The sequence below is a fragment of the Acanthochromis polyacanthus genome, chromosome 12, assembly GCF_021347895.1.
Source record: "Acanthochromis polyacanthus isolate Apoly-LR-REF ecotype Palm Island chromosome 12, KAUST_Apoly_ChrSc, whole genome shotgun sequence".
Classification (NCBI taxonomy): domain Eukaryota; kingdom Metazoa; phylum Chordata; class Actinopteri; family Pomacentridae; genus Acanthochromis; species Acanthochromis polyacanthus.
Window position 1 is genome coordinate 23671786 of NC_067124.1, and position 25267 is coordinate 23697052.

General features: G+C 38.5%; 1 protein-coding gene across 1 annotated transcript in view; it reads right to left on the reverse strand.

Moving 5' to 3' along the window:
• Positions 1–2952: 2952 nt before the first annotated feature.
• sh3bp5b (SH3-domain binding protein 5b (BTK-associated)) overlaps positions 2953–25267 on the reverse strand; it is a 52103-nt gene continuing 29788 nt past the window's right edge. The window contains exons 4-9 of the mRNA XM_022213882.2: positions 21044–21208; positions 20067–20197; positions 15010–15052; positions 13866–14085; positions 10816–11199; positions 2953–6588 (exon numbers count right to left, since the gene is read on the reverse strand). Of these exons, the coding sequence (XP_022069574.2) occupies positions 6374–6588; positions 10816–11199; positions 13866–14085; positions 15010–15052; positions 20067–20197; positions 21044–21208 (1158 nt within the window). The 3' untranslated portion in view covers positions 2953–6373. The remainder of the gene's footprint in view (positions 6589–10815; positions 11200–13865; positions 14086–15009; positions 15053–20066; positions 20198–21043; positions 21209–25267) is intronic.

Sequence of the window (25267 nt, forward strand, 5' to 3'; positions counted from 1 at the left end):
AGGTTTATGGATGTGGTTAAAGAGGACATAAAGGTAGTTGGTGTGAGAGAAGAGGATGCAGCAGACAGGGTTAAATTGAGGCAATTGATTCGCTGTGGTGACCCGTGAAGGGAAAAGCCGAAAGGAAAAGAAGAAGAGGACGACATACTAAGCGATGAGGTTTTTTCCACATTTTGGCCAACATATGAAACTATGACATTTTAGTGATATTTTGGAGGACAACTATGACGTTTTTGTCATATTTTAGACGACATAATAAACTATGATTTATTTTTTACACATTTTGGACGACATATGAAACTATAACGTTTTTTTTTCCACATTTTGGACGACATACTAAACAATGAGGTTTTTTTTTCACATTTTGGCCAACATATGAAATTATGATGTTTTTGTGATTTTTTGGACATGCTAAACTATAACTTTTTTTTACATATCTTGGACCACACACTGAACTATGATGTTTTTTCCACATTTTGGACCACATACTAAACTATGACGTTTTTTCCACATTTTGGACGACATACTAAATCAGAGAGTGCAGACCTCTGCCAAGGATGGAGTGGAAAACAGGAAACCCATGCAGTAAAGGACCATGAACCGGAATCGATCCCACATCTCTGACACAGTTCTGTTAACAAATCACATTCTTAACCAGTTGAGCTATCTGGACACCTTGCTCCAGTTTGTTGGACCACATACTAAACTATGATGTTTTTGTCATATTTTGGACGACATACTAAACTATGACTTTTTCCCCATATTTTGGACGACATATAAACTCTGATTTTTTTCATATTTTAGATGACATGCTAAACTATGACATTTTTGTCATATTTTGGACGACATACGAAACTACGACTTTTTTCCCATATTTTGGACGACATACTAAATCAGAGAGTGCAGACCTCTGCCAAGGATGGAGAGGAAAACAGGAAACCCATGCAGTAAAGGACCATGAACTGGAATCGATCCCACGTTTCAGACACAGTTCTGTTAACATATCACCTTCTTAACCAGTTGAGCTATCTGGACACCTTGCTCCAATTTGTTGGACGACATATTAAACTATGATGTTTTTTCCCATATTTTGCACGACATACTAAACTATGATGTTTTTTCCCATATTTTGGACGACATACTAAACTATGATGTTTTTTCCCACATTTTGGACGTCATACTAAACTATAACGTTTTTCCCATATTTTGCACGACATACTAAACTATGATGTTTTTTCCCATATTTTGGACGTCATACTAAACTATGACGTTTTTCCCATATTTTGCACGACATACTAAACTATGATGTTTTTTCCCATATTTTGGACGACATACTAAACTATGATGTTTTTTCCCATATTTTGGACGACATACTAACTATGATGTTTTTTCCCATATTTTGGACGACATCCTAAACTATGATGTTTTTTTACACATCTTGGACGACATACTAAACTATGATGTTTTTTTACACATCTTGGATGACATACTAAACTATGATGTTTTTTTATCCATATTTTGGACGACATACTAAACTATGATGTTTTTTCCCATATTTTGGACGTCATACTAAACTATGACGTTTTTCCCATATTTTGCACGTCATACTAAACTATGATGTTTTTTCCCATATTTTGCACGTCATACTAAACTATGATGTTTTTTCCCATATTTTGGACGACATACTAAACTATGATGTTTTTCCCATATTTTGGACGTCATACTAAACTATGACGTTTTTCCCATATTTTGCACGTCATACTAAACTATGATGTTTTTTCCCATATTTTGCACGACATACTAAACTATGATGTTTTTTCCCATATTTTGGACGACATACTAAACTATGATGTTTTTTCCCATATTTTGGACGACATACTAAACTATGATGTTTTTTCCCATATTTTGGACGACATCCTAAACTATGATGTTTTTTTACACATCTTGGACGACATACTAAACTATGATGTTTTTTTTACACATCTTGGATGACATACTAAACTATGATGTTTTTTATCCATATTTTGGACGACATACTAAACTATGATGTTTTTTCCCATATTTTGGACGTCATACTAAACTATGACGTTTTTCCCATATTTTGCACGTCATACTAAACTATGATGTTTTTTCCCATATTTTGGACGACATACTAAACTATGATGTTTTTTCCCATATTTTGGACGACATACTAAACTATGTTTTTTCCCACATTTTGGACGACATACTAAACTATGTTTTTTCCCACATTTTGGACGACATACTAAACTATGACGCTTTTGTCATATTTTGGACGACATGCTAAACTATGATGTTTTTTCCCACATTTTGGACGACATGCTAAACTATGACGTTTTTGTCATATTTTTGAGGACATACTAAACTATGATGTTTTTTTACACATCTTGGACGACATACTAAACTATGATGTTTTTTTTCCACATTTTGGATGACATACTAAACTATGATGTTTTTTTATCCACATTTTGGATGACATACTAAACTATGATGTTTTTTTACACATCTTGGACGACATACTAAACTATGACATTTTTTTTCCACATTTTGGATGACATACTAAACTATGATGTGTTTTTTACACATCTTGGACGACATACTAAACTATGACATTTTTTTTCCACATTTTGGATGACATACTAAACTATATACAACGCAGTTTTAATAGATATACAGCATGTAAATGCAATTACGTTTAGATCAGTTGCAGGCTATCTTAAGATGTGCCAAATGCTGTTTGATTTGAATATATTTCAGATCAGATTGCTAAACACCCGTCATTAATTATGTAAAACACTGAGGAACACATCCTTCTTTTAATCAGAAGAAACAGTGATGCTGAAGTTCTCTAAACAGCTCGGCTTCAAAATCACAGCTGCAGTCTCTGAAGATAAAGCTGATTTAACAGCATGTGCAAATGACCCAGGACAGCAGTGAAGTGAATCGTCGGTTTATTTTACTCTGAAAAACAGGCACAAGCTTGTAGGTTGCTGAGAGACGATGCTGAGGACGAAACAGCCGCTGCACAAAACAGCTATGAGAGGGGAGGCTGCTCGGTAATTGAACGTCAAAAAGTGACACAGAGATACAGAAATATACACATAATGTCACACTTTTTTCACACATAATATTCAGACTGGAGAATGATAAGAGGACAGGTGTTGTATTTTTTACTACCTTCCTTCACTAACATCTTTTGCTGACAAGGCAAGAGTTTAATATTTGTATGATCTTATATTTTTTCCGATCACTAAGTTCTGCTCTGCATAGTTTTATAGGCACCGGGAGAATTTAAAATCAGCAGTTCTACAGTTTGGAAAGGTTTACCCTCTTAAACAAAAAATAATAATACATGTCTGCAAATTATGAAATCATGCTCTCTGGTACTTAAAAACTGACAAAAGACTGTTTGTTTTTGACACATTGTTGTGTTTATAGTCACAGTCAGACAGTGGGTCTCAGACCAAGATCAGAATCCAACAACATTAAAACCCTTTGGTTCAAGGCAGTAGTCATGTGACGGACAAAAGGAAATAAAAAGGATAACTGAACATAATTAAAAGGTAAGTCTGGTGATCGTTAATTTTTTTCTAATTGTCAAAAATCACATTTAAAAAAAATCCTAATAAGCATTACGTGTGCATACAAAGCCTTATGTCCTGTATCGCTCTGTGCCACAGGATTCATAACAGTTAAGAGCACATCAGTGAGCCACACTGTTGCCCTGGGTGACACTTTCTTTGTTGTCATGGAGACACACATTGTCCTACTGTCATAGAAAATAAGTAGAAAGCCAAACATCCTTTAATCTGTCACCAGGAAAAACTATTTCCACTTGTGTGGGAGAAGTTTAATTAAAAAAACACGATTAAAAAAATAAAAATAAAAACTTCAATGTCTAATGGCTGAACACATTTTAAGAATATGTCAAATAAATATGTCAAGGACAAAAAATATAACTTTGAGGAACGATTTAGAGAAACTAAACTTTTCCCATTTTGTGCTTAAACTTTTTGTTCCAGTTGCTCCTTAAAGAAAGATGTTGACTTAAATACAATAAAATGTCTTTAGTTAACACTAAACAGGGTGAAGCCTCCAGCTACTTCTCTCATTATATGGCACTCAGACGGGTAAATAAAAAATCAAAAATGTTTAATAAGTAATTCTTTAGCAAGGCCTAAAACCTCAAGCCTGCTGTTGTAAATAGTTGTCAACCTGTAAAGATCTTCAATAACACAATCCAACATTGATTTTAGAAAATCTTTTTCTGTTCACAGTCAGGAAAATTACTTCATTTTCTATTTGTGTCCAAAGGCTTTGCAATAAGTGTAAGATGTAGCGTAAAGTTCCAGGGTTTTGTTCTCGTATTGTTTCGTCCTTCAATATGTCTGCTAGCTTTTAGGAGTTTGTAGGAAAATGTGGAGACTCCAGTATGGAGCCCTGTGATATTAGGCTGATCGTACTGTCTAACATTCTAAAAAGCTCAGATTTATAAAGTCAAGCCCAAGGAGTACCGATTAATATGAATGCAGACAAAAAATGAAATTCTCTGTCAGAATTAGTCTTGGTTTGATAGTGATAACTCAATTTCTGAGGTGCTTTATACCGTACTAAGAATAATAATATATATTTTTTTAAACTGCAGTCCTAAACACAGAGTTAACAGTAGATGAAAACACTTTTGACATTGCATGGGTTTATCATCTTAATTTTATACTGCTTAGGAGAGAGTAGAACATTGTGTCTGCCTTTTTTGAACCAAATCCAGTTTTGCTTAAATTACCCAAAATAACCATCAACAAGATGGATGTCTAGTTATACAACATTAGTTAGCAAACTTATTTGAATGTCAGGACAGATTTCCTGTCAATAAATTGTGAGAAACTGTCGACTGCCATGTAATACTAATATTAATCTGTGGTCTGCCATTATGTATTTAGGAAAAGCAAGATACTGAACTTTTATTTTAACAATAATACAATTAAAACTGTGTGTTTGAACATTTTAAAAAAAGCCAAGGTCAGTCTGTTTAAACTAAACAAAAATATATATACACATCACTTCAACCTAAAAAAAGCAACTTAATAGCTGAAATCTAGTGGTGGTCCGGTGTACACTTGTTGGGTGTTGGGCTGCAACTACGGTAATAATTTTTTGTTCCATCAATAACATTTTCAGTAAATAATGTAAATTATTTCAAATTTTCATGAATTAAAGAAGGTAATTTTTGTCTCTCCAACAGTAATGGCACATTGTAGTACCTGTTGTTCACTTGTTTATTTTTATTCTAAAACCGTTCAGTTCTGCTTAAACAGGGACAAATGGAGACTGAAGTAATGAAGTGGCTCAGTAATGACAATTGCACGATAATACTTTGCTAATATTAGCCACCATAATTTATCTGTCGTGTCATACCAAATACGGCGGATGTAGGAAAATACCTGGGTACATTAAATTTAGCAAGTGTGTGTTGAAACTGATCAATTTTACTTTTCATGTGCAGGAAAAAAATGTCTTCTTTCAAAAGTTCAGTCACTTTCTATAAGTATTTATACTGATCTGCAATGTCTCTTGTTGTAATGAAAGGACAGATTCTAGCTTTGTCCTATGGTGTGTAATCCAAACATTTTAATTTAAAACATCACCAGTTTAGATTATACTATATTGTAGTTTCTTTGGAAAATCTTTTTTTCCCCCTTTAACATTTAAGGCTGAAACCCAAACACTTTACACAACATCAGAAAACACAACGTCATATATCAAATACAGGAGCATATAGCAGAAGTGTCGAGATTAGTTAATTATTAAACATCTCTACAAGTGACTGTACTTCCGTTAACTGTTGAACTAAGCAGAACAACACCTCTGCATGGTTTACAGCATGCTACATGCCATTTAACAGGAAGAACTTCTTAGATTTGATCATCAGTTCTACCAGTTATGTAACTGAGCAGGTTTCAGATGGTTCCCGAGTTGCTATGTGTACGTTTACTTTTGTGACAAAAGCTTTTTGTGGAAAAAAACATAAACAATAATTTATTACCTTTTTATCTTTTTTTGTTTTTAAACTTTAATTACCTTGAATACATTTTCAAAGTAAGAGTGCTCTTTATTTCTCTGGCATCAGAGTCCAAAAGGTGCAGTGTCTCGAGTAAAGGTTCACATCGCCGCCAAGATGTACAGGAAACTTTATACACACCAGCAATGACATTCAAAGTCTCTCTTTGAGCATGGAGTTTGGAAATGAAGTGCAGTAGTGGCAGCTAGCTTATAAACAGCTCCTAACAGTTCATCAGAGTTTAGTTCAGAGTGAGTCAAGGCAGAGTCAGACTTAAACAAATCCTATTTTTGGTCCTTAGACGCCTTTGACCAGGACCACGGTTTGCCCAGACTCGGTCTTCTGGGAACAGTTGTCTGTGTTTTTCGTGTTGGCGGCTCGCGGGCGTCGCAGGTTCAGAAAGCTGAAGCGTGCTTCCAGGCTGAAGCTTTTCTTGGTGCTGGTAGTTGAGCTGTTGTTGTTGCTCACTGGAGCGTTGTCCAGATCCCCCTCTGCTCCTTCAGCCCGGTCACCTGCAGCACAAGAGGAGGTCAGTAAATATGTGATGAGCATGATGGCATTGATAATATAAAGAAAACAAGTCTCAGTCACCCAGGATTTCTAGAAATGATACATCAAAGGCAACTGGGCGAATGAAAAAAATATAAATAAATCTATACAAAATACTGCAGATTCTGACTAATATGTTACATAACAGACAGGCTATAATCTCTTTAAGGCTGAGAAATATTTCGAATAACTCTGTCTTAAAAAACTATGAAGTTTTTTCCACATTTTGGACGACATGCTAAACTATGATGTTTTTTCCACATTTTGGACGACATGCTAAACTATGAAGTTTTTTCCACATTTTGGACGACATGCTAAACTATGATGTTTTTTCCACATAATGGACGACATGCTAAACTATGATGTTTTTTCCACATAATGGACGACATGCTAAACTATGATGTTTTTTCCACATATTGGACGACATGCTAAACTATGATGTTTTTTCCACATTTTGGACGACATGCTAAACTATGATGTTTTTTCCACATAATGGACGACATGCTAAACTATGATGTTTTTTCCACATTTTGGACGACATGCTAAACTATGATGTTTTTTCCACATAATGGACGACATGCTAAACTATGATGTTTTTTCCACATAATGGACGACATACTAAACTATGACGTTTTTTCCACATATTGGACGACATGCTAAACTATGACGTTTTTTCCACATATTGGACGACATACTAAACTATGATGTTTTTTCCACATTTTGGACGACATGCTAAACTATGACGTTTTTTCCACATAATGGACGACATGCTAAACTATGACGTTTTTTCCACATTTTGGACGACATACTAAACTATGATGTTTTTTCCACATTTTGGACGACATGCTAAACTATGACGTTTTTTCCACATATTGGACGACATGCTAAACTATGATGTTTTTTCCACATTTTGGACGACATACTAAACCATGACGTTTTTTCCACATAATGGACGACATGCTAAACTATGATGTTTTTTCCACATAATGGACGACATACTAAACTATGACGTTTTTTCCACATATTGGACGACATGCTAAACTATGACGTTTTTTCCACATAATGGACGACATGCTAAACTATGACGTTTTTTCCACATTTTGGACGACATACTAAACTATGATGTTTTTTCCACATTTTGGACGACATACTAAACTATGACGTTTTTTCCACATTTTGGACGACATGCTAAACTATGACGTTTTTTCCACATTTTGGACGACATGCTAAACTATGACGTTTTTTCCACATTTTGGACGACATGCTAAACTATGACGTTTTTTCCACATTTTGGACGACATGCTAAACTATGATGTTTTTTCCACATTTTGGACGACATGCTAAACTATGACGTTTTTTCCACATAATGGACGACATGCTAAACTATGACGTTTTTTCCACATTTTGGACGACATACTAAACTATGATGTTTTTTCCACATTTTGGACGACATGCTAAACTATGACGTTTTTTCCACATATTGGACGACATGCTAAACTATGATGTTTTTTCCACATTTTGGACGACATACTAAACCATGACGTTTTTTCCACATAATGGACGACATGCTAAACTATGATGTTTTTTCCACATAATGGACGACATACTAAACTATGACGTTTTTTCCACATATTGGACGACATGCTAAACTATGATGTTTTTTCCACATATTGGACGACATACTAAACTATGACGTTTTTTCCACATAATGGACGACATGCTAAACTATGACGTTTTTTCCACATTTTGGACGACATACTAAACTATGATGTTTTTTCCACATTTTGGACGACATACTAAACTATGACGTTTTTTCCACATTTTGGACGACATGCTAAACTATGACGTTTTTTCCACATTTTGGACGACATGCTAAACTATGACGTTTTTTCCACATTTTGGACGACATGCTAAACTATGACGTTTTTTCCACATTTTGGACGACATGCTAAACTATGACGTTTTTTCCACATTTTGGACGACATGCTAAACTATGATGTTTTTTCCACATTTTGGACGACATGCTAAACTATGACGTTTTTTCCACATTTTGGACGACATGCTAAACTATGATGTTTTTTCCACATTTTGGACGACATGCTAAACTATGATGTTTTTTCCACATTTTGGACGACATGCTAAACTATGATGTTTTTTCCACATTTTGGACGACATGCTAAACTATGATGTTTTTTCCACATTTTGGACGACATGCTAAACTATGATGTTTTTTCCACATTTTGGACGACATGCTAAACTATGATGTTTTTTCCACATTTTGGACGACATGCTAAACTATGATGTTTTTTCCACATTTTGGACGACATGCTAAACTATGATGTTTTTTCCACATTTTGGACGACATGCTAAACTATGATGTTTTTTCCACATTTTGGACGACATGCTAAACTATGATGTTTTTTCCACATTTTGGACGACATGCTAAACTATGATGTTTTTTCCACATTTTGGACGACATGCTAAACTATGATGTTTTTTCCACATTTTGGACGACATACTAAACTATGATGTTTTTTCCACATTTTGGACGACATGCTAAACTATGATGTTTTTTCCACATTTTGGACGACATGCTAAACTATGATGTTTTTTCCACATTTTGGACGACATGCTAAACTATGATGTTTTTTCCACATTTTGGACGACATGCTAAACTATGATGTTTTTTCCACATTTTGGACGACATGCTAAACTATGATGTTTTTTCCACATTTTGGACGACATACTAAACTATGATGTTTTTTCCACATTTTGGACGACATGCTAAACTATGATGTTTTTTCCACATTTTGGACGACATACTAAACTATGACTTTTTTTCACATTTTAGACCACATACTAAACTATGACGTTTTTTTTTTATTTTAATTTTGGACGACATACTAAACTATGACGTTTTTTCTTTTTAAATTTTGGACGACATACTAAACTATGACGTTTTTGTCATTTTGGACGACAGCCAATAATACAACCAAAAATAACTGTTTCATATGTGGAAACAAATCAGGGTTTTTTGTTGTAAACATTAAAATCTTTTAAATGTTAAGAGCTGAAAAAAAAGGAACAGCAGTCTTACATTTGTTATTTTAAAGAGATGTCACCATAGTATTTACTGAGAAAGAGATTTTGATATTTTTGTATTTAAGACGTACATTATCTACAGCCCTTGAAATATATTGTCTTTTAACGGCCAAGTGATCGGTTTTATGATATTTATTTGGGTTTGTGTTGCATTAATTTAATTATATTATGAATTATACTTGTGTGCTACTGGAAACAACTGAAAAAATACTACATATTTATTAACGCTTTATTATTCTAGACTATATTTTATCCATATTATATATTTATAGATATTTAATGGAGAAAATAATGCATCTTGCACAGTGTAATAAAACAGACAGCATTGCCGATATAAAAATAACTTTTTTAAAAGGTCAGTTATATATAGTCCACAAAAAGAAAAAAAAAGTGAAATCACACAAGGAACTACACAACAATGCCAACAGAAAGAGAATTAAAAAGCAGCCAGACAGTGACACAGCTCTGAGGTTTTCATTCAAGCTGACTGGAATGTAGTAAACTATTTCCTCTCTCAAGGAAGATTTGCAGATGAGTTTTTTTACTCTGCAGGAAAGGCACTCGGCTCGCTGTCACTTTGACTAATAGTCTCCTTTGGTGGAGCAGGTGTGAGCCAAGCAGGTAGCAGGAGATCGTACATCTTACCCAGAATAGAATTCTCAAGTAACATCTCACCTCCATTTTCCTTTTTCTTTCTCCAGTCTAACAGCATGTGCTGCACACAGATCAACTCATTTATCGCTCTAAGTTTTTTTTTTTGGGTGTGAGCTTTTCCATATCTGAAATAAGTGTTCAAGGATAAAGGACATTGAATGTTTTGCAGTTTGTAAAACCTGCTGAAGTCTTAGTGAGACAAAGTAATCAAAGCAAAGAATCTAAAATATAAAACATGTTTGATTTCACACTTTTTGCTATATAATTCCATATGTGTTCATTTATAGTTATGATGCCCTCAGTGAGAATCTACAATGTAAATAGTCATTAAAATAAAGAAAAAACATTAAATGAGAAGGGGTGTCCAAACCTTTAACTGGGAGTTTACGCTAAACACGTAACATTGATATAACTTTCTTCTAACCATTACCTACCTCTCTCCATGTCACATTCAGGTGACGATGCTCCACTGCATTCACTGCGAGGCCCGAGCACCGGCGAGATGAGGCCAAAGTCGGACAGCGACACGGTGCTGGGGAGGTCTAGACTGCAGGGCCTGGACAGAGGAGCCGGGGAGGACGTGGAGGAGGATGAGGACGGAGTGGGAGACGGAGAAGCAGAGGAGGACATGCAGGACGAAGTGGAGGAGGAGGAGGAGGAGGAGGAGGAGGAGGAGCTGGCGAAGGGGCAGGGTGAGAGGACCTCCTGGGGACTGCTGGGAGACGAACCCAGGCTGCAGGTGGAGCGAGTCTCTGAGTCTTCTTCAGACATGAGGCTGCCTCCACCACACGGCTCGTCGTCGAAACACACTGAAGCCACTGCAGGAGGGAGGAGGAAATGGAGAACAGAGAAAGTGAACTATGAAATCCAAAAACTCTCAAGGCCGAGTGAAGCCTAATGAAAGACTCTGGCTCAAACGTCATTATTCATTGTGTTCTGTATAAACAAACAGAAAGGAATTCGGGAAAGATACAGAGAGGACAAAAGTGTGAGCATGAACAAACAGATATATAAACAGAAGTAAAAGGACACTGAACTGTGACATCACATTCAGAGGAAGCAATTTATTTTCCTGATTTCAATAAAAGCACATGGAAGCTTTGTCAGTGTCTGCTTTTATATTCAGCTGCATCCTCCCTCTTAACTTGTAATTACACTGTGTCTATTGTTACCATGGAAACGCCACTCTTGTTATTCTATAAGCAAAGCCAATAGCGCACACTTTTTTCTGCATGCCCAGACCTTCCACTTATCTGAACGGCTAAGAAACATATAAACAACATATCAAGCTCAGTTCTTTGCAACTCTTCAGAAACCGTTATTTTTTCTGTAAAGTGGAAAGACCTATATCATCTAGGCATCCTTGATTTTGGAAGGAAAAGTGCTGTTTATATTTCCCATAGAAAAAGTGACATGTCTCCCAGTTTGAGCTTTACTAGATGAACATGAGCTGTAACCTCCTGGTTCAATCTTCAGAAGAAAAGATTAACAGCAGTAATAGACCGTATTCAAAGGTCACAGATACAATACCAGACTTGACTGTGGACAAAAAAAACCCCTCAAAAAACAGATGCTAGGTACTACTGCCATGGAGCATTTTTGAAAGAAATATCCCATCTCCAAGCTTAACATTCTGTTACACGTGCTGCTGACAGCAGGAGAGAGCTTGTTGCTTTAAATTTTACATTCTGGGTGAATTTACAATGCATTTTGAACGCATTGCAGCTCTGGTTCATACCACTGTTCTATGGCAATCGAAATATCCAAACTTGCTAAGGAAAAAAGATAAAGTAATTAAAACAAGTGCTCAAATCATCAACCTATAGGGGCATTATATTATCCTAAGAATCCTACGTTTCTCTGTTTTGTAACATTCAGGAAAAAAAAAACTGAATTGAAATTAGTTTGACAGTACTTCATAAAGTAATGTATAAAGAAATAATGTCTGCTTAATAATCTTGATACCTATGTAGTCATGCCAACCTTACTTGAGGTTAGACTTATAGAAAAATAATTATCAACCCATTTGGATTTCAATTTATTTTGCTCATGGCATTGAATCATTTTTATGTGGAAAAGAAAACTAATGATTGATTGAATGATTGTTTCTAACAGAGGCAAAAAAATTTAAAGATTTGTCTAGATTTACAATAATAATATAATACAATAAAAAGGACAAATGAAGGTAAAGATACAAATTGTTTGTGATTTCTGCATTTGTGTTTCTTTCTGCAGCCAAAATGGTCATTGTAATTCTTCACTTCCTTGTGTTTTCTACGCTAATCCATTCTCTTTTAAGGGCATTTTAGGGGTTAGGACTTAATTTAGAACTAATTCTGACTCAAGGCTTGAGGTAAGTAGTTATGATGGACAATTTTGGGGTTATAGGCCAGGATTCTCTCACTGTGAGGGTTTCAAGCCTCTATAAATAAATGTGTATGTGTGAGTACAAGCCCATCAAACAGACTTAAATTGCCTGAAACACAATTGTATGCATTTATCCCATTAGAAACTAATCTAAACTGTGTGTGCATTTAGAGGGTGCCTTAGGTTTTAATGGGTTAAACAAATTAAATTTTTGTCTGTCTGTCATCAACTTTCCTGTTTTCTCTTAAGTCCCCCTAAAACCTGGACTTCAAGGAATTTCCAAGAATCACAGTCCGTGAAGCACACAACAGCTCACCGTCTGCCTGTGATTTCTCAAGCAGACAAACGGATGCAAGCGTCGCTCCCTAACAGACACGCTGCAAGTGCTAGTAGCAGCCTGACCAGAGTCAGACGGTTATTTTCTCATTACCACAAAACAACAGCCATCCATCCGTTATCTATATACTGCTAAATCCACATTTGTGAGGTAGCTAGAGTCTATCCCAGCTGACTTGGGGCAACGGCAGGGGACACCTTGGACAGGTCACCAGTCTATCAAGTGGCTACACTTAGAGACAAACAAACACACTCACATTCACACCTATGGACAATTTAGAAACACCAATTAACCTCACCATGTTTATGGCCAGAGAAAACCCACACATGTACAGGGAGAACATGTAAACTCAATGCAGAACGATTCCAGGCTGGGACACAAACTGGGAATCTTCTGGCGTGTTAACCACAGAGCCACTGTGCAGCCACAAAATAACCTTTTTAAAAAATCTTTTTTTACCGTGTGAGTTTCTAAGTTCTTTTACAGTCCCTGTTTAATAGGGAAGGTGGCTAAATAGTAACAGAACTGCAACTAAACCTCATTACAGCTCCTCCTGACATTTAGAAAGACACCAGGTCAGCAGCTGTTACTGCAGCAGTGAACAGCTGAGCAAGAAGATGTGAGGATTTAACCTTTTCTAATTAGCCTTTTATCTCAGGAGAATTATCTGAGACATGCAGGGAGGAGGAATTCATTTCAGCATTTACCATGATGTTCATGTAGCAGACATTTTTGTTGGACTGATGACATGAAGCGAGACAACCATCGTGCTGTACTCACTGGATATTCCGTCAGAGTCCATCTTAAAGTTGGAGATGTCGTCCCCAGAGACACTTTCTCCCTCAGCACCAACACCACGTCCCCGTGGCCCCATGGCAGAGCTTCGCCGTCGCTCATGGATCTCATCGGAGATCATCTCCAAGTTCCTGAGGGCCGTCTTGTATTCGCCTTTGGCTTCAGACAGCTTGGCCTGGCGCTCATCCACGTTCTTCTTCAGGTTCTGAAAGGGCAGCAAGTGAGAGACACCAGAGTTATCGTGAAGGATGGACAAGCCACCAGTACTCACATCTATGATCTGGTATTAACTTTTTAATCTATCAATATGTCACTGTAGAAAATGCAGATATTAACTAAAACCTCAACAAAAGTAAGCACCATCCTTGGTATGACTGTGCTGCCTGTCATGCTGTTTTTCTCCATTGAATGATGCACTGAAAAGAGGCATGAAGAAGATCTGAAGAGGGCTCCCATAGTCAATATGCCACTTTACCACATAAAAGTTTTGTTGTTTGCTATGGGAAAATGTATGTGTTTGGAAGATAATGCACACATACATCAAAATAAGAGAAGTGGATTTATAGTGCAGGAGTTTCAGTAAACATTTCTATTTTTGCAGCCTCCATTTCAATTCCTTGTTATTGCTGTCAATCCAAGCTCACTATAGCTGCTGTCCTCTGCAAAGGAACATTATGTAAAGTTTTTAAAACCATCCCACTGAAAGTCTGATATTGAAACAGCCGCTGTCTTCCTTTAGATCAATATTAAAATGGTCCTGGAAGCACACATAATTTCCCAATGCTGACTTTACTTGTTAGCTGATGCAAATTAGATCACTTGCAGCTCACAGCATAGCACATGAATGCTCATGGTGCTATTTGTTCCTAACAATGCTAACACTTGCAATTTGTGCTTGAATTGGAGAAAAACAACTTGGGTCTGATTACAGCCTGAAGCACAGATTTCTCTACAGCATGTGCAGACAGAAAAAAAGTCACAGCAGTTTCTGGTCAAGCTGTTTAACCTTTGTTCAAGGTCTAGCAGGACTACATTTACAGTGGCAGGAGAGAACACCGTCCTCATGACCTTTAGAGGTGACAGCGGGGTTGGGAGGGAAGTAAATTAGAGGCGAAAAGTCGACACATACCTCCAGCTGCAGATAATACTTCGCCTTCATCTCAAAGTAGGGCCTGCAGAGGAGGAGGTCAGAAGAGAGAGAGAGAGAGAGAGAGAGAGAGAGAGAGAGAGAGAGAGAGAGAGAGAGAGAGAGAGAGAGAGAGAGAGAGAGAGAGAGAGAGAGAGAGAGAGAGAGAGAGAGAGAGAGAGAGAGAGATATTAGATCAGTGGGGAACAAATACAGAATAACCCAGAAAAAAGCAGTACCCATATCATCACCATGGCAACCCAGCGGGGGAGAGGGAGATAGAGGGGTTGTGATGTTGGATGAGTGAACGATGCAGAGTGGATTAACACCCTGCCGAGGCGCAAAACAAGCACGGCTGCAGCTGATAATTTAGTTCGACTGAATAGAGAAAAAGAGCAGGAATTTAGCAGATTCAGCACCCAACCTTTGCCTTGTAGTTCACTGGTTTAAGGTCGTTAAGTTCCAAATATGAAATGAATGTTGCTGACTGTTCTAAAAAAAAACAAAAAAAACATCATAAATCAATTTAGGTACAGAATCAAACACAGAACAAAGATAAAGCTTTAGTCTCAAGTATGAACTTTCATAGACTTTAATCACGTATCATATGGCGACAGCAGCAGGAGCATTCAAATCCTATATCTAAGCACAATGGACAGAAACATTACACAAATGTTCTTATATTGTGTAAAATCATGAAAGCACAAATATGTATACAGCACTGTTTGCTTGCAGTATTCATTTTGTTCATGCTGGCCATGACAAAAAAAATGAAAAATTCCAACCGCAATGGGTGATCAGGGACTAAATGCAAAATCCTTGCTTTGAGCAAAAATATGACTTAAGTGGGTGACTGTAGAAAATCCCTTGTATTTCTGAACTGGGTTCCCCTGGTAAGCTGCAGTGTGGGTAGAGTGACAAAAAGAGGGACTGCTCTACTTAAATGTCTAACTCTATCCTCTGCCGAAGACCCATTTATCTTCTGTTTAACAGCACTGTGAATTTGGAAGTGCTTTGGAAAGGGGTCTTTTAAGGACTGGTATGCCCAAGAGGAACAATTACAGACAGAAAAATCTGCTTTGATGTTAATGTGAACACCAGACTTGACTAAATGTCATCCTACGCTTTAATTGATGGTGTGTCCTAGATGTTAACTTTGAATCTGCCCAGTACCTATAGCAGTTACAGTAACATGCTTACTATTGTCCACCATGTAGGATTAAAAGAAGCAGACTTTCGCCCAGGGCTGCACAGTGGAGTAGTGGTTAGTCATGGCCAGTTCAAATCCCAGGGTGGGCCTGGGATCTTTCTGCATGGAGTCTCCATGTTCTCTCTGTGCATGCGTGGGTTTTCTCCAGGTACTACGGCTTCCTCCTCCTCCTAATTGGTTACTTCTAAATTGCCCGCAGATGTGAATGTGAGTGTCTGTATATGTAGCCCTGTGACAGACTGGCGACCTGTCCAGGGTGTCCCCTGCCTTTGCTCGAGTCAACTGGGATAGGTTCCAGCCCCCCCCACCGCGACCCTAGTGAGGATAAAGCGGTGTATAGAAAATGGATGGACCTTCACCCAGTCACTACTGATGTCAGACTGTGTCATGACTTAACAGGCTGAGGCAGAGAGTTTGCAGGGCAGAGTTTGAGATGTTCGGTTACATGGAAACAGTAGTGTGTCAAGTTTCTAAATGAATTACTGATATATTTTCCAACATGTTTTTCCACCTTTGTTCTCTGGAGGAGAATAATTTCTGGTCCTGAGTAGCTGAGTGAGAAAGTCATCAACACATCAGGGTGTAGATATTTATTTGTAAACAGGAAACAAAATAAAACAGGATGCAACATGAGGATTTTCCAAGCACTGTTTTGCTTCTGATCTTTAGTTCTAATTCTTGTTCATATTGTCTATGTTTTTTCTGAATTAAACCAAACCTAGCGTAACAATTCTCAGTCAGTGTTGTTATGAGTGATCGTTTCTGCATGAAAACATATTTTTTCACATGAGTGACTCTTATTTTTCTCTCTGACAGGGCTCCGTTGGAAAAGATCATATCAGGCAATCCTGTGCACCAATCAGGATTTAGCAGCCTTTAAATCACAGTCTGACAACAGCTGGTGGGTTGTTTGATCCAATCAAACCCACACAATCCTGATGAGACACGCTGACTACATTTTAGCGTGTCAGCCTCCGTCTCTCTCACCGTTTATTGCTGCTTGTTCAATCAGAATATATACTGTTACGGAGAAAGACATGCATTTGGTTGAATTTTACAGTAAGCTCGTCAGCATGCTTTTCTGACCATTCTGACCCACAATCCTCTGCACAGTGGAAGATGCATCACATCTGTCACTGTGTCTCACTCGAGTGGCACCCTTGAGCCACCAAGAGCACACAGACAGGTGATTTCAGCACTGCAGACCAGATATATGAGCAAGACAGCCAAGGCTTAAGCTGCAATATTAGGACAAAGCAGTATGTCCCAGTTGTATACATAGTGCAGTAACAGTGTGTACTTAGTGAGGGCAGCTGCTATATGTCATGAAAAGAAAAATGTCAGATATATGGCTTGGAATGTATGGCATGCTTTCAAACGCTTTTTGTGAGGTCACTAATGCTGACTGAGATTAAATTTGAGACTACTGATTATAAATTACAGAAATATTAGGAAATACCAACTTATTTCTGCTCTGAAACTGTCAATGAACACAAGTGGAAGAAAGCCAGGAACATATTACTGATTCAGCTTGGTATGGCACATAGTATAGTTTCTGTGTTTTTACTGTTCATGCTCCGAATTAAGCTCCAGGAGCAGAAATAGCCAATACAAACTCCGTATTTAGTTTCCTAAAACGGTTATATCACTGTCAACAAGCCATCTTTACATTTCCTCTTCTTGACCAGTGATGGCTCAGAGTCTGGGAGGCTGATAGAGACTCCCCCTGGTTGCAGATACGGAGCTTATGCAACTTCTAAATACTTAAACTTTCATAGAAGGTTAAGTTAAAAAATGTACCTCTAAACTCTAAACATACTTCTACACGACAGGGAATTAACTTCGAAGGTCTTGACAGCACGTTAATGGAAACAGCTTGCATCTGTGTGTAGGGAGGTGTACAGACATCAGACGTTTACATTAGATGTTTTTAGTAGAGATGCAACAATTAGCCTGTCCCAGTTTTAAATTAAAAATAGGAATATTCTGTTTAAAGTTCAAGTGTGAAAATGTGCTTACTTTTTCTTGTCCTAACGTAACAGAACTGAATACTTTTAGGTTTTAAACTTGTGCTTTAACATGTCATTTGTCCTCGGCACCGTTTGAACTCCGTAATTGTGATGAGTATCTTCAACAGTTTTCTGATGCTATAGGTGCTTATTATTTTCCAGGAATCAAGAACGTATTTGGTAGATAATTCCATTGTGAAACTAATCAGTAAATGCAGTCCTAATATTTAGAGCACTTTATTTTTCATTTCATTTATTAATGAAAATATTTCTTTATGAGCACTTCTCTAACCATCTCATTTATTTGAATGAATTCTTGAAACTTATGTGGCTGATTTGCATTTCCCCCACCATCTGTAATGTTACTGGAAACATTTTCTGAGCTGAATTTACTCTTAACATGATGGGACACAAAATCCAGATGGAAAATTGTTTTACATTATATGTAGCCTTTTAAAATGAGAATATTTGTTAGTTTGTCAATTACTGAAAGTAGTGTGTGACTTGCCCCACAACAAGTAATGCAAAAAACATTTTCCGGTAAAAAAATTTGTTGCGTTACACCTCTTAGTCATGAAAAGTTTCTTTGGGGTCATTTCATGGCACATGGACTGGTTGGTTTTAAGACAGTAACCACCTGGCAGACTGATGACGGTGATAAATAAGCTCAGTCTTCTACAGAAATACTGACAGAGATGAATTCTGTGACCTGTAGTTCCTATTCATCTAGTGATGATTTCAAATGCCACCCAAGACATTTCTAATAGTGAGATTTCAGAATGGCAGCTGCATCTTGTATCATGTGATGATGCAGGAGAGCAACAACTCATGACTGCACCACATTTAGTCTGACTTCTCCTTTAACACCTGACTGGTCACAATAAACACACTGGTTCAGTGCGGTTGAGACTGACACCAAGTTTCACTGCTTTAGACAGCAGCCACTTTCAGTGGAACAGAGAAGCGTAACCTGGCCTTCCTACTTTCACAGACAACTAAAACAACTTCCAGTTAAGAATTTCTCACTACCACAGGGTGTACAGCTGGATCTGTATTAGGCTGGTAGGAGAAGCAAAAGCCACATCACCTGTGATCAGAATATTTTTTGCTAATTTAAGCCAAATGCACAGAGAGACACTATTGTGAATTTAAGGGTTTTAAATTCAGTCCTCAAGTGTCTATGAGCCTTGATGGCTATAAATGATGACCTTATTTTTGATAGGGTTGATAAAAAAGAAAAGATGAGGCCTTACTTCTTTGTTCACAGCTGCACATTTAGTTAAAAAAATAAAAATAAAAAATCGCACATCAGCAGTCAGTTGTGCACTGACAGTCTGCTTTAGAGGGTCTGCAGCTCAGAACCCCACTGTGTTTACATGACAGTCAAACAAAGAACACAATGCCCAACTAATTACAGGCTAGAGAGTAGATCTGTCTGAAAACACTGCTGTTTGACTGCCGTGTAACTAAATTCAATCATTTGTCAAGCCAATATGAATAGATTAGATTCTTTTGGGTCTACATACACTGAGTAATGTTAAAGTTTAAAACTGAGGAAAAAAAAATCATACTTTAAGTTGTATCTTTTATGTGAAAGAGATAAAGACAAATTATAATACTGTGAGTTAAAGTTAGAATTGAATTTTACCCCAAAATATGCTACAACATTATATTATTGTCATATTTTTACAGCTTTTGTGAAAATATTTCAGCGTTATTGTGAAAATATAACTTTTAGAGTGATGGCCCTAAAACTTGAAGCAGCCACGTAAAAATAAGTAAAATCTGACTGTCACAACATCAATGCCAGTCGTGCTGCCACAGCAGACCGAGTCTCTTACTTGGACTTGTTGATGGTGCGTTTGAGTTTCTTCTCCAGTTGCTTCATGCGGCCGATCGCTGCCGTATATTTGGCTGCCGTCTCTTTGTGCACCAGCTCGCTTCTCGTCTTGGTGTGCTCTGCCTCCATCACCTGTAACAGCCAATCAGAACTTGCAGTCAGCCACACACTTAGAAATCGATAAAAATCTTGGCTAGTCTCATTGTATTCTCTGATCTTATGCTCAATATCTTTCAGTTTTTCAGTGCTTGTCAGACAAATAAGCCAATACAGTAAACCGTTTACAAAGTTTTTCCACTATCTTCTCACATTTTATACACTGAACAATCAATTAACTAGAAGAGCACAGTCTTCTGCCAAGGCCAATGCCCCATCTCACAGTATCAAAGAAAACCGTTTGGATCTGCACCAAAGTTTAACGGGTTTCCTCCTTTGACTACGCTCCACCTCCGCACCAAGCTTCATGAAAATCAGCCTGCAGTTTTTGTGTTGGTACTGATAAACAGAAGAAACAGCCCAGAAAAAATGCCTTGGTTCCTTCCTTGGCAGTGAAATAATGAAGATAGTTGTTGGCAGCAGTCCTACAGTACTTCTATGATAGTATAGTATGACCTCGAACGTGGTTTTCTGTGTGTAAATCACTTGACACATATAAAAAGTGTATGTAATTTGATCATCTGCTGACAAAAACAAGAGATTAATTTAAAAAAAAAAACATTTTAGTTACACTAGTACTGTGCTTCAGTGGTGCAAATTGATCTGACCCAGCTGTATAGAATACAGATAAACCCTGGAGGTCATAAAACCCTGCACTTCATCCAGTTAGTAATCTAGCCTTGCTAAAGGTGGAATGTTTGGAACAGTTCAAGTTTATTCCAAAAGTCAAGTTAGGATGTCTAGCTAGAAATGAAATGTTTAACAAAGAACTAAAAACAAAATGCTTCTGATGTCAACTTCTTCCACTCCCTGACTCCTCACCCGCTGAGTGGCATGGTTCAGCATCTCCTGCCAGGCAGAGTCAAACTGTCGGTTGTCCTCCTCCAGTAGCCTCTGCTCTGCCAGAGAAATGGTTTCTTTCGCCGCCCGCAGAACCTCGGTGGCTCTCTGAAAGTCCTGGGTGGACCTCTGGGCCTCCAACTGGGCCTGGGGGACAGAACATCACAGATCAGCTCGGTCCAGCTCGTATCAAAGCATTACTGCTTTCAGCAAGTTTCAATTGTACAAAGTTTTTATGTTTACAGTTTCACAGAGTAATTTTGTTGCTTTCCACAAACTGTGAAAACTTTCTCAGCCATGACTTTGTGCTTGTTGCCTGAGAAAAACTTAACATAATAAACAGACATTGCCTCAGTTATGTCTGCAGGCCTCTTTTGCAGCCACAGTACATCATTTGTCATCTACAGTCATTATGGAACTTTTATTCACTGTGATCAGTAGAGACCAAGTGCAGACAAAGAAAATAATTTCCACGTTATATCTATGTACTATTGAGCTGTGCTTCATATGGAAAAAGTCATACTTAGTTCTGACACCAGCTTAATCTTCATATCTCACTGTGAATCCACTGTGGAACCACAGACAATAAGCACATCTTTTTCTCTCTCAAGGGAACTGCTGTCCTCAAAACCCTTCAGAGTGCTTAACATAAATCTTCAGTCATTTTAAAATCTGGAGTATAGTTTATCTACATTACTGTCCAGAAATGAGCCTTTACTACCTAAAATGCTTATTGTAATTTCATGCAAAACCAATGACTCTGCATTTTCATCATAATATATCTAAACTTTAAGCAACAATTTGTCTTATTGTCTATCAGCTATTTGTCAGTGAATCTTCCTTTTTAGTAAATAGAAACAGCAAGAAAGGCATTTTTTCCTTGAAAAGAATTAAACCTAAATTGTTGTAGTTTTCTGTTAGCCAATCAATAAATCTTTGTCAGAAAATAATTAGGTTGTTAAGGTTTAATTCACCATATCTGATTGCTATCTTGCATATCGGTGGTAGCCTACGCCCAGGGACTAAAGACAGAAATTAGTTTTTTAGTATATCTGACAGAATACATGTATTGTGTGTATACACACACACAGAGATGCAAAGATGATGCCAAAATAACCACTGTATGTGTAAAGTGTAGGGCTGGACCCGAATATCCGTCCGCTACGGCGGTATCCGGATATTAATTTTGGTATCCGAATATTCGCGTCGTGCCCCCCCCCCCCTCCCTCCCTCCCTCCCTCCGTCCGTCCGTCCGTCCGTCCGTCGGACGTTAACGGGCGGAAAGAATATGGGGCGTTACCGTCTTCCCTCCACCTTTGGCCCACATCGGCTCATCTTGTCCTGTGATCACATAAACATATACACATATGTCTATAACATATACTCATATGTCTATGTGATCACCCCCTCCTCGCCCCAGACGAAAACATTCGGAGCTCGTCTCTTCCCTGCGCCTTCGGCCCACTTCGGCTCATCCCGCCGTGTTTTTCAGCTCATCTCGGCTCCTCCATTGGTGTTTGTAAACACCACCCGAATGGCCGGGTGGCTGCCGATTCTGACGTCACGCTTCACTTCGTTGCATAAACACAAGACAAGATGCTGAAGACCTCTGCTGTTTGGGAATTGTTCAGTTTAACTGAAGACAAAACGAAGGCAAAATTTGCACCCGGGAGACCAGACGAACGGATCCGAATATTCGGGCCGTCTCCGCCGCAAGCCGCCGCCGCCCAATATTCGGATATTCGTCTTTAATAGGGCCCGAATATTCGGAGGCCAGAAACCACTATTCGGCCCAGCCCTAGTAAAGTGTAAGAAAAGCTTTACAGCATCAATCTCACAGCAAAGCTCTTATTTCTCTGATTAAGTTGACAGGAAAGTTGTGTAGAGGTTGACACCGTTAACAAGCACTGTGTTACTTTATGACAACATTTGTGCATTAGCCACACAGCTGAGGCTTTTCACGCTGCGATAAACACAAGACTGTCATGTTCACAGTGTGAAGGCAGTGGCACATGTTCTGTCTGAACACACAATCACTCAACATGTGCTCACTGTGGACAGAAGAAGCTTGACAAGGTATGTGTGCAAGATTAAATCATTTCATGTGACTAGTAAAGCCAAACAGTACCAGGACTTTGGACAATATATTAAATTAAAGCTGCAAGCAGCGATGGACGGGTCCTCGCATCCACGCTGGTCGTGAATCCACGCACGTCCACCAGGTGGCGCTGTGACTGAGAGTGTATGTCGGCCTCTGAATCGCATCTGGACCAGAGTCCAATCATACATTTAAAATTTCAGCCAGACTGTAGCATGTTCAGAGCAGTTATAGAGCATTTCCTGTCTATCCACCAGGTGGCGCTGTAACTCAGAGTGTATTTCACACAGTGGATGTGATGAGGGTTGGACTCTGATCACTCATGAAAAGTTTCAGGCTGATTTGATCATGTAGAGGCCAGTTATACAGCATTTACTGTCCCTCCATCAGGTGGCGCTGCGACTGAGAGTGTCTGTTGGCCTGTAGATGTGATCAGGATTGGATTGTGATCACACATGGAAAGTTTGAGGCAGACTGGAGCATGCAGAGGAGAGTTATACAGCAGTTGATGTTTCATGGCGAAGCATCAAAACGCTGATGGTCGCCATGGCCACGCCATTTGGCTTCTGGTTAAACTTTTGATAACTTTTCCAAACCAAGTCCTGCTGTGTGGACTGACAAAATTTCAGGTCTCCTGGAATTATCCCCTAGGAGGTATTAACTCTCAAAAATGAGAAAAATCATCAAAAATCTCACAATTAATCCAAGATGGCCGACTTCCTGTTGGGTTTAGGACATGGCTCCAAGAGGCTTTTTTGTGCGTCCTGATGTGCTCTATAAGCCTCCCAAATTTCATGGATGTAGGTGAAACGTGCTGGGGGGGCTGTTTGTTAAAAATACTGTAGGGGGCGCTATAGCATGTGCAGTGCCGAGATGCATACAGTGTTGTTCCTTGGGTCAATGGTGATGTGTGTGGTAATTTTTGTGAGCATTGGAGTATTCCTAACCTGTCAGAAAGGGCTTTGTTTTTCATGGCGATATTTGGTTGCTACGGCAACAGCGTTACATGAAATGTCACACCCTTCACAGTGTGTGATTGTCAAGAGGTGAAGACTCGACTGACCAATTTCCAGCATGATATCACCAAGTTTGGGGCCATTGTACCTGAAAATATAAGGCCTTAAACTTACTATTACCAACAGGTGGCGCTATGACTTTTTCAAAATTTATGAGTGTGGATGTGTTCAGACTGGACCTGGTATCCAGCATGTGAAGTCTGAGGCAGATAGGATGTTGTTCAGCTGAGATATGAATCGTTAAATTTTCATGGCGAAACATCGAAATTGGTTTGGCCGCCACAGACACGCCCTTTGATGACAAGTCACCATTTTCACTGGGATGCATCATCAATGTGTTTAGGCTGTTGTCACTGCATTTGAAGTGAATATGATCAACCGGGTAACAATAGGGCATGAAAGTGTAAAAGATGTCTATTTCCTGAAACCACAAGGTGGCGCTATGACTGTTAATGAATATCCCTATGTGGATGACATCAGGACAGGACTGTCATCATACATGTAAAGTTTCAGGCAGATTGGAGCATGTTGAGAAGAATTAGACACCACTTCCTGTTTCATGGCGAAGGATCAGTTGTTTGAGGCTCCGCCATGGCCACACCTTTTGGCTTCTGGTTGAGTTTTTGATAACTTTTCATCAGAAAGGTCTGGTGCATGTACTGGCCAAATTTCAGTTCTCTCAGACTTATCCACTAGGAGCTATAAATTTTGACAAATGTACAGCAAATTCAAGATGGCCGACTTCCTGTTGGGTTTAGGGTGTGGCTGTGATTGACTTTTTGGTGTGTCCTGATGTGGTGCATATGCCCACCAAATATTGTAGCTGTAAATAAAACATTGTGGAAGTTGGCCTAATGACCACTTTTTCAATTTTGCAGGTGGCGCTATAGAGCCATTTTTTCACACATATGCGCAACTCCCATAAAATATCAAATTTTTCGCCAGTCCTGATGTGCACGCCAAATTTCACGCGTTTTGGTTCATGATAAGGCCGCCAAAAAGGCAAGTCATTTCCCGAGGAGCGATTAAGTTTGAAAAATTTACAGCAAATTGAAGGTGGCCGACTTCCTGTTGGGTTTAGGGCGTGGCTGT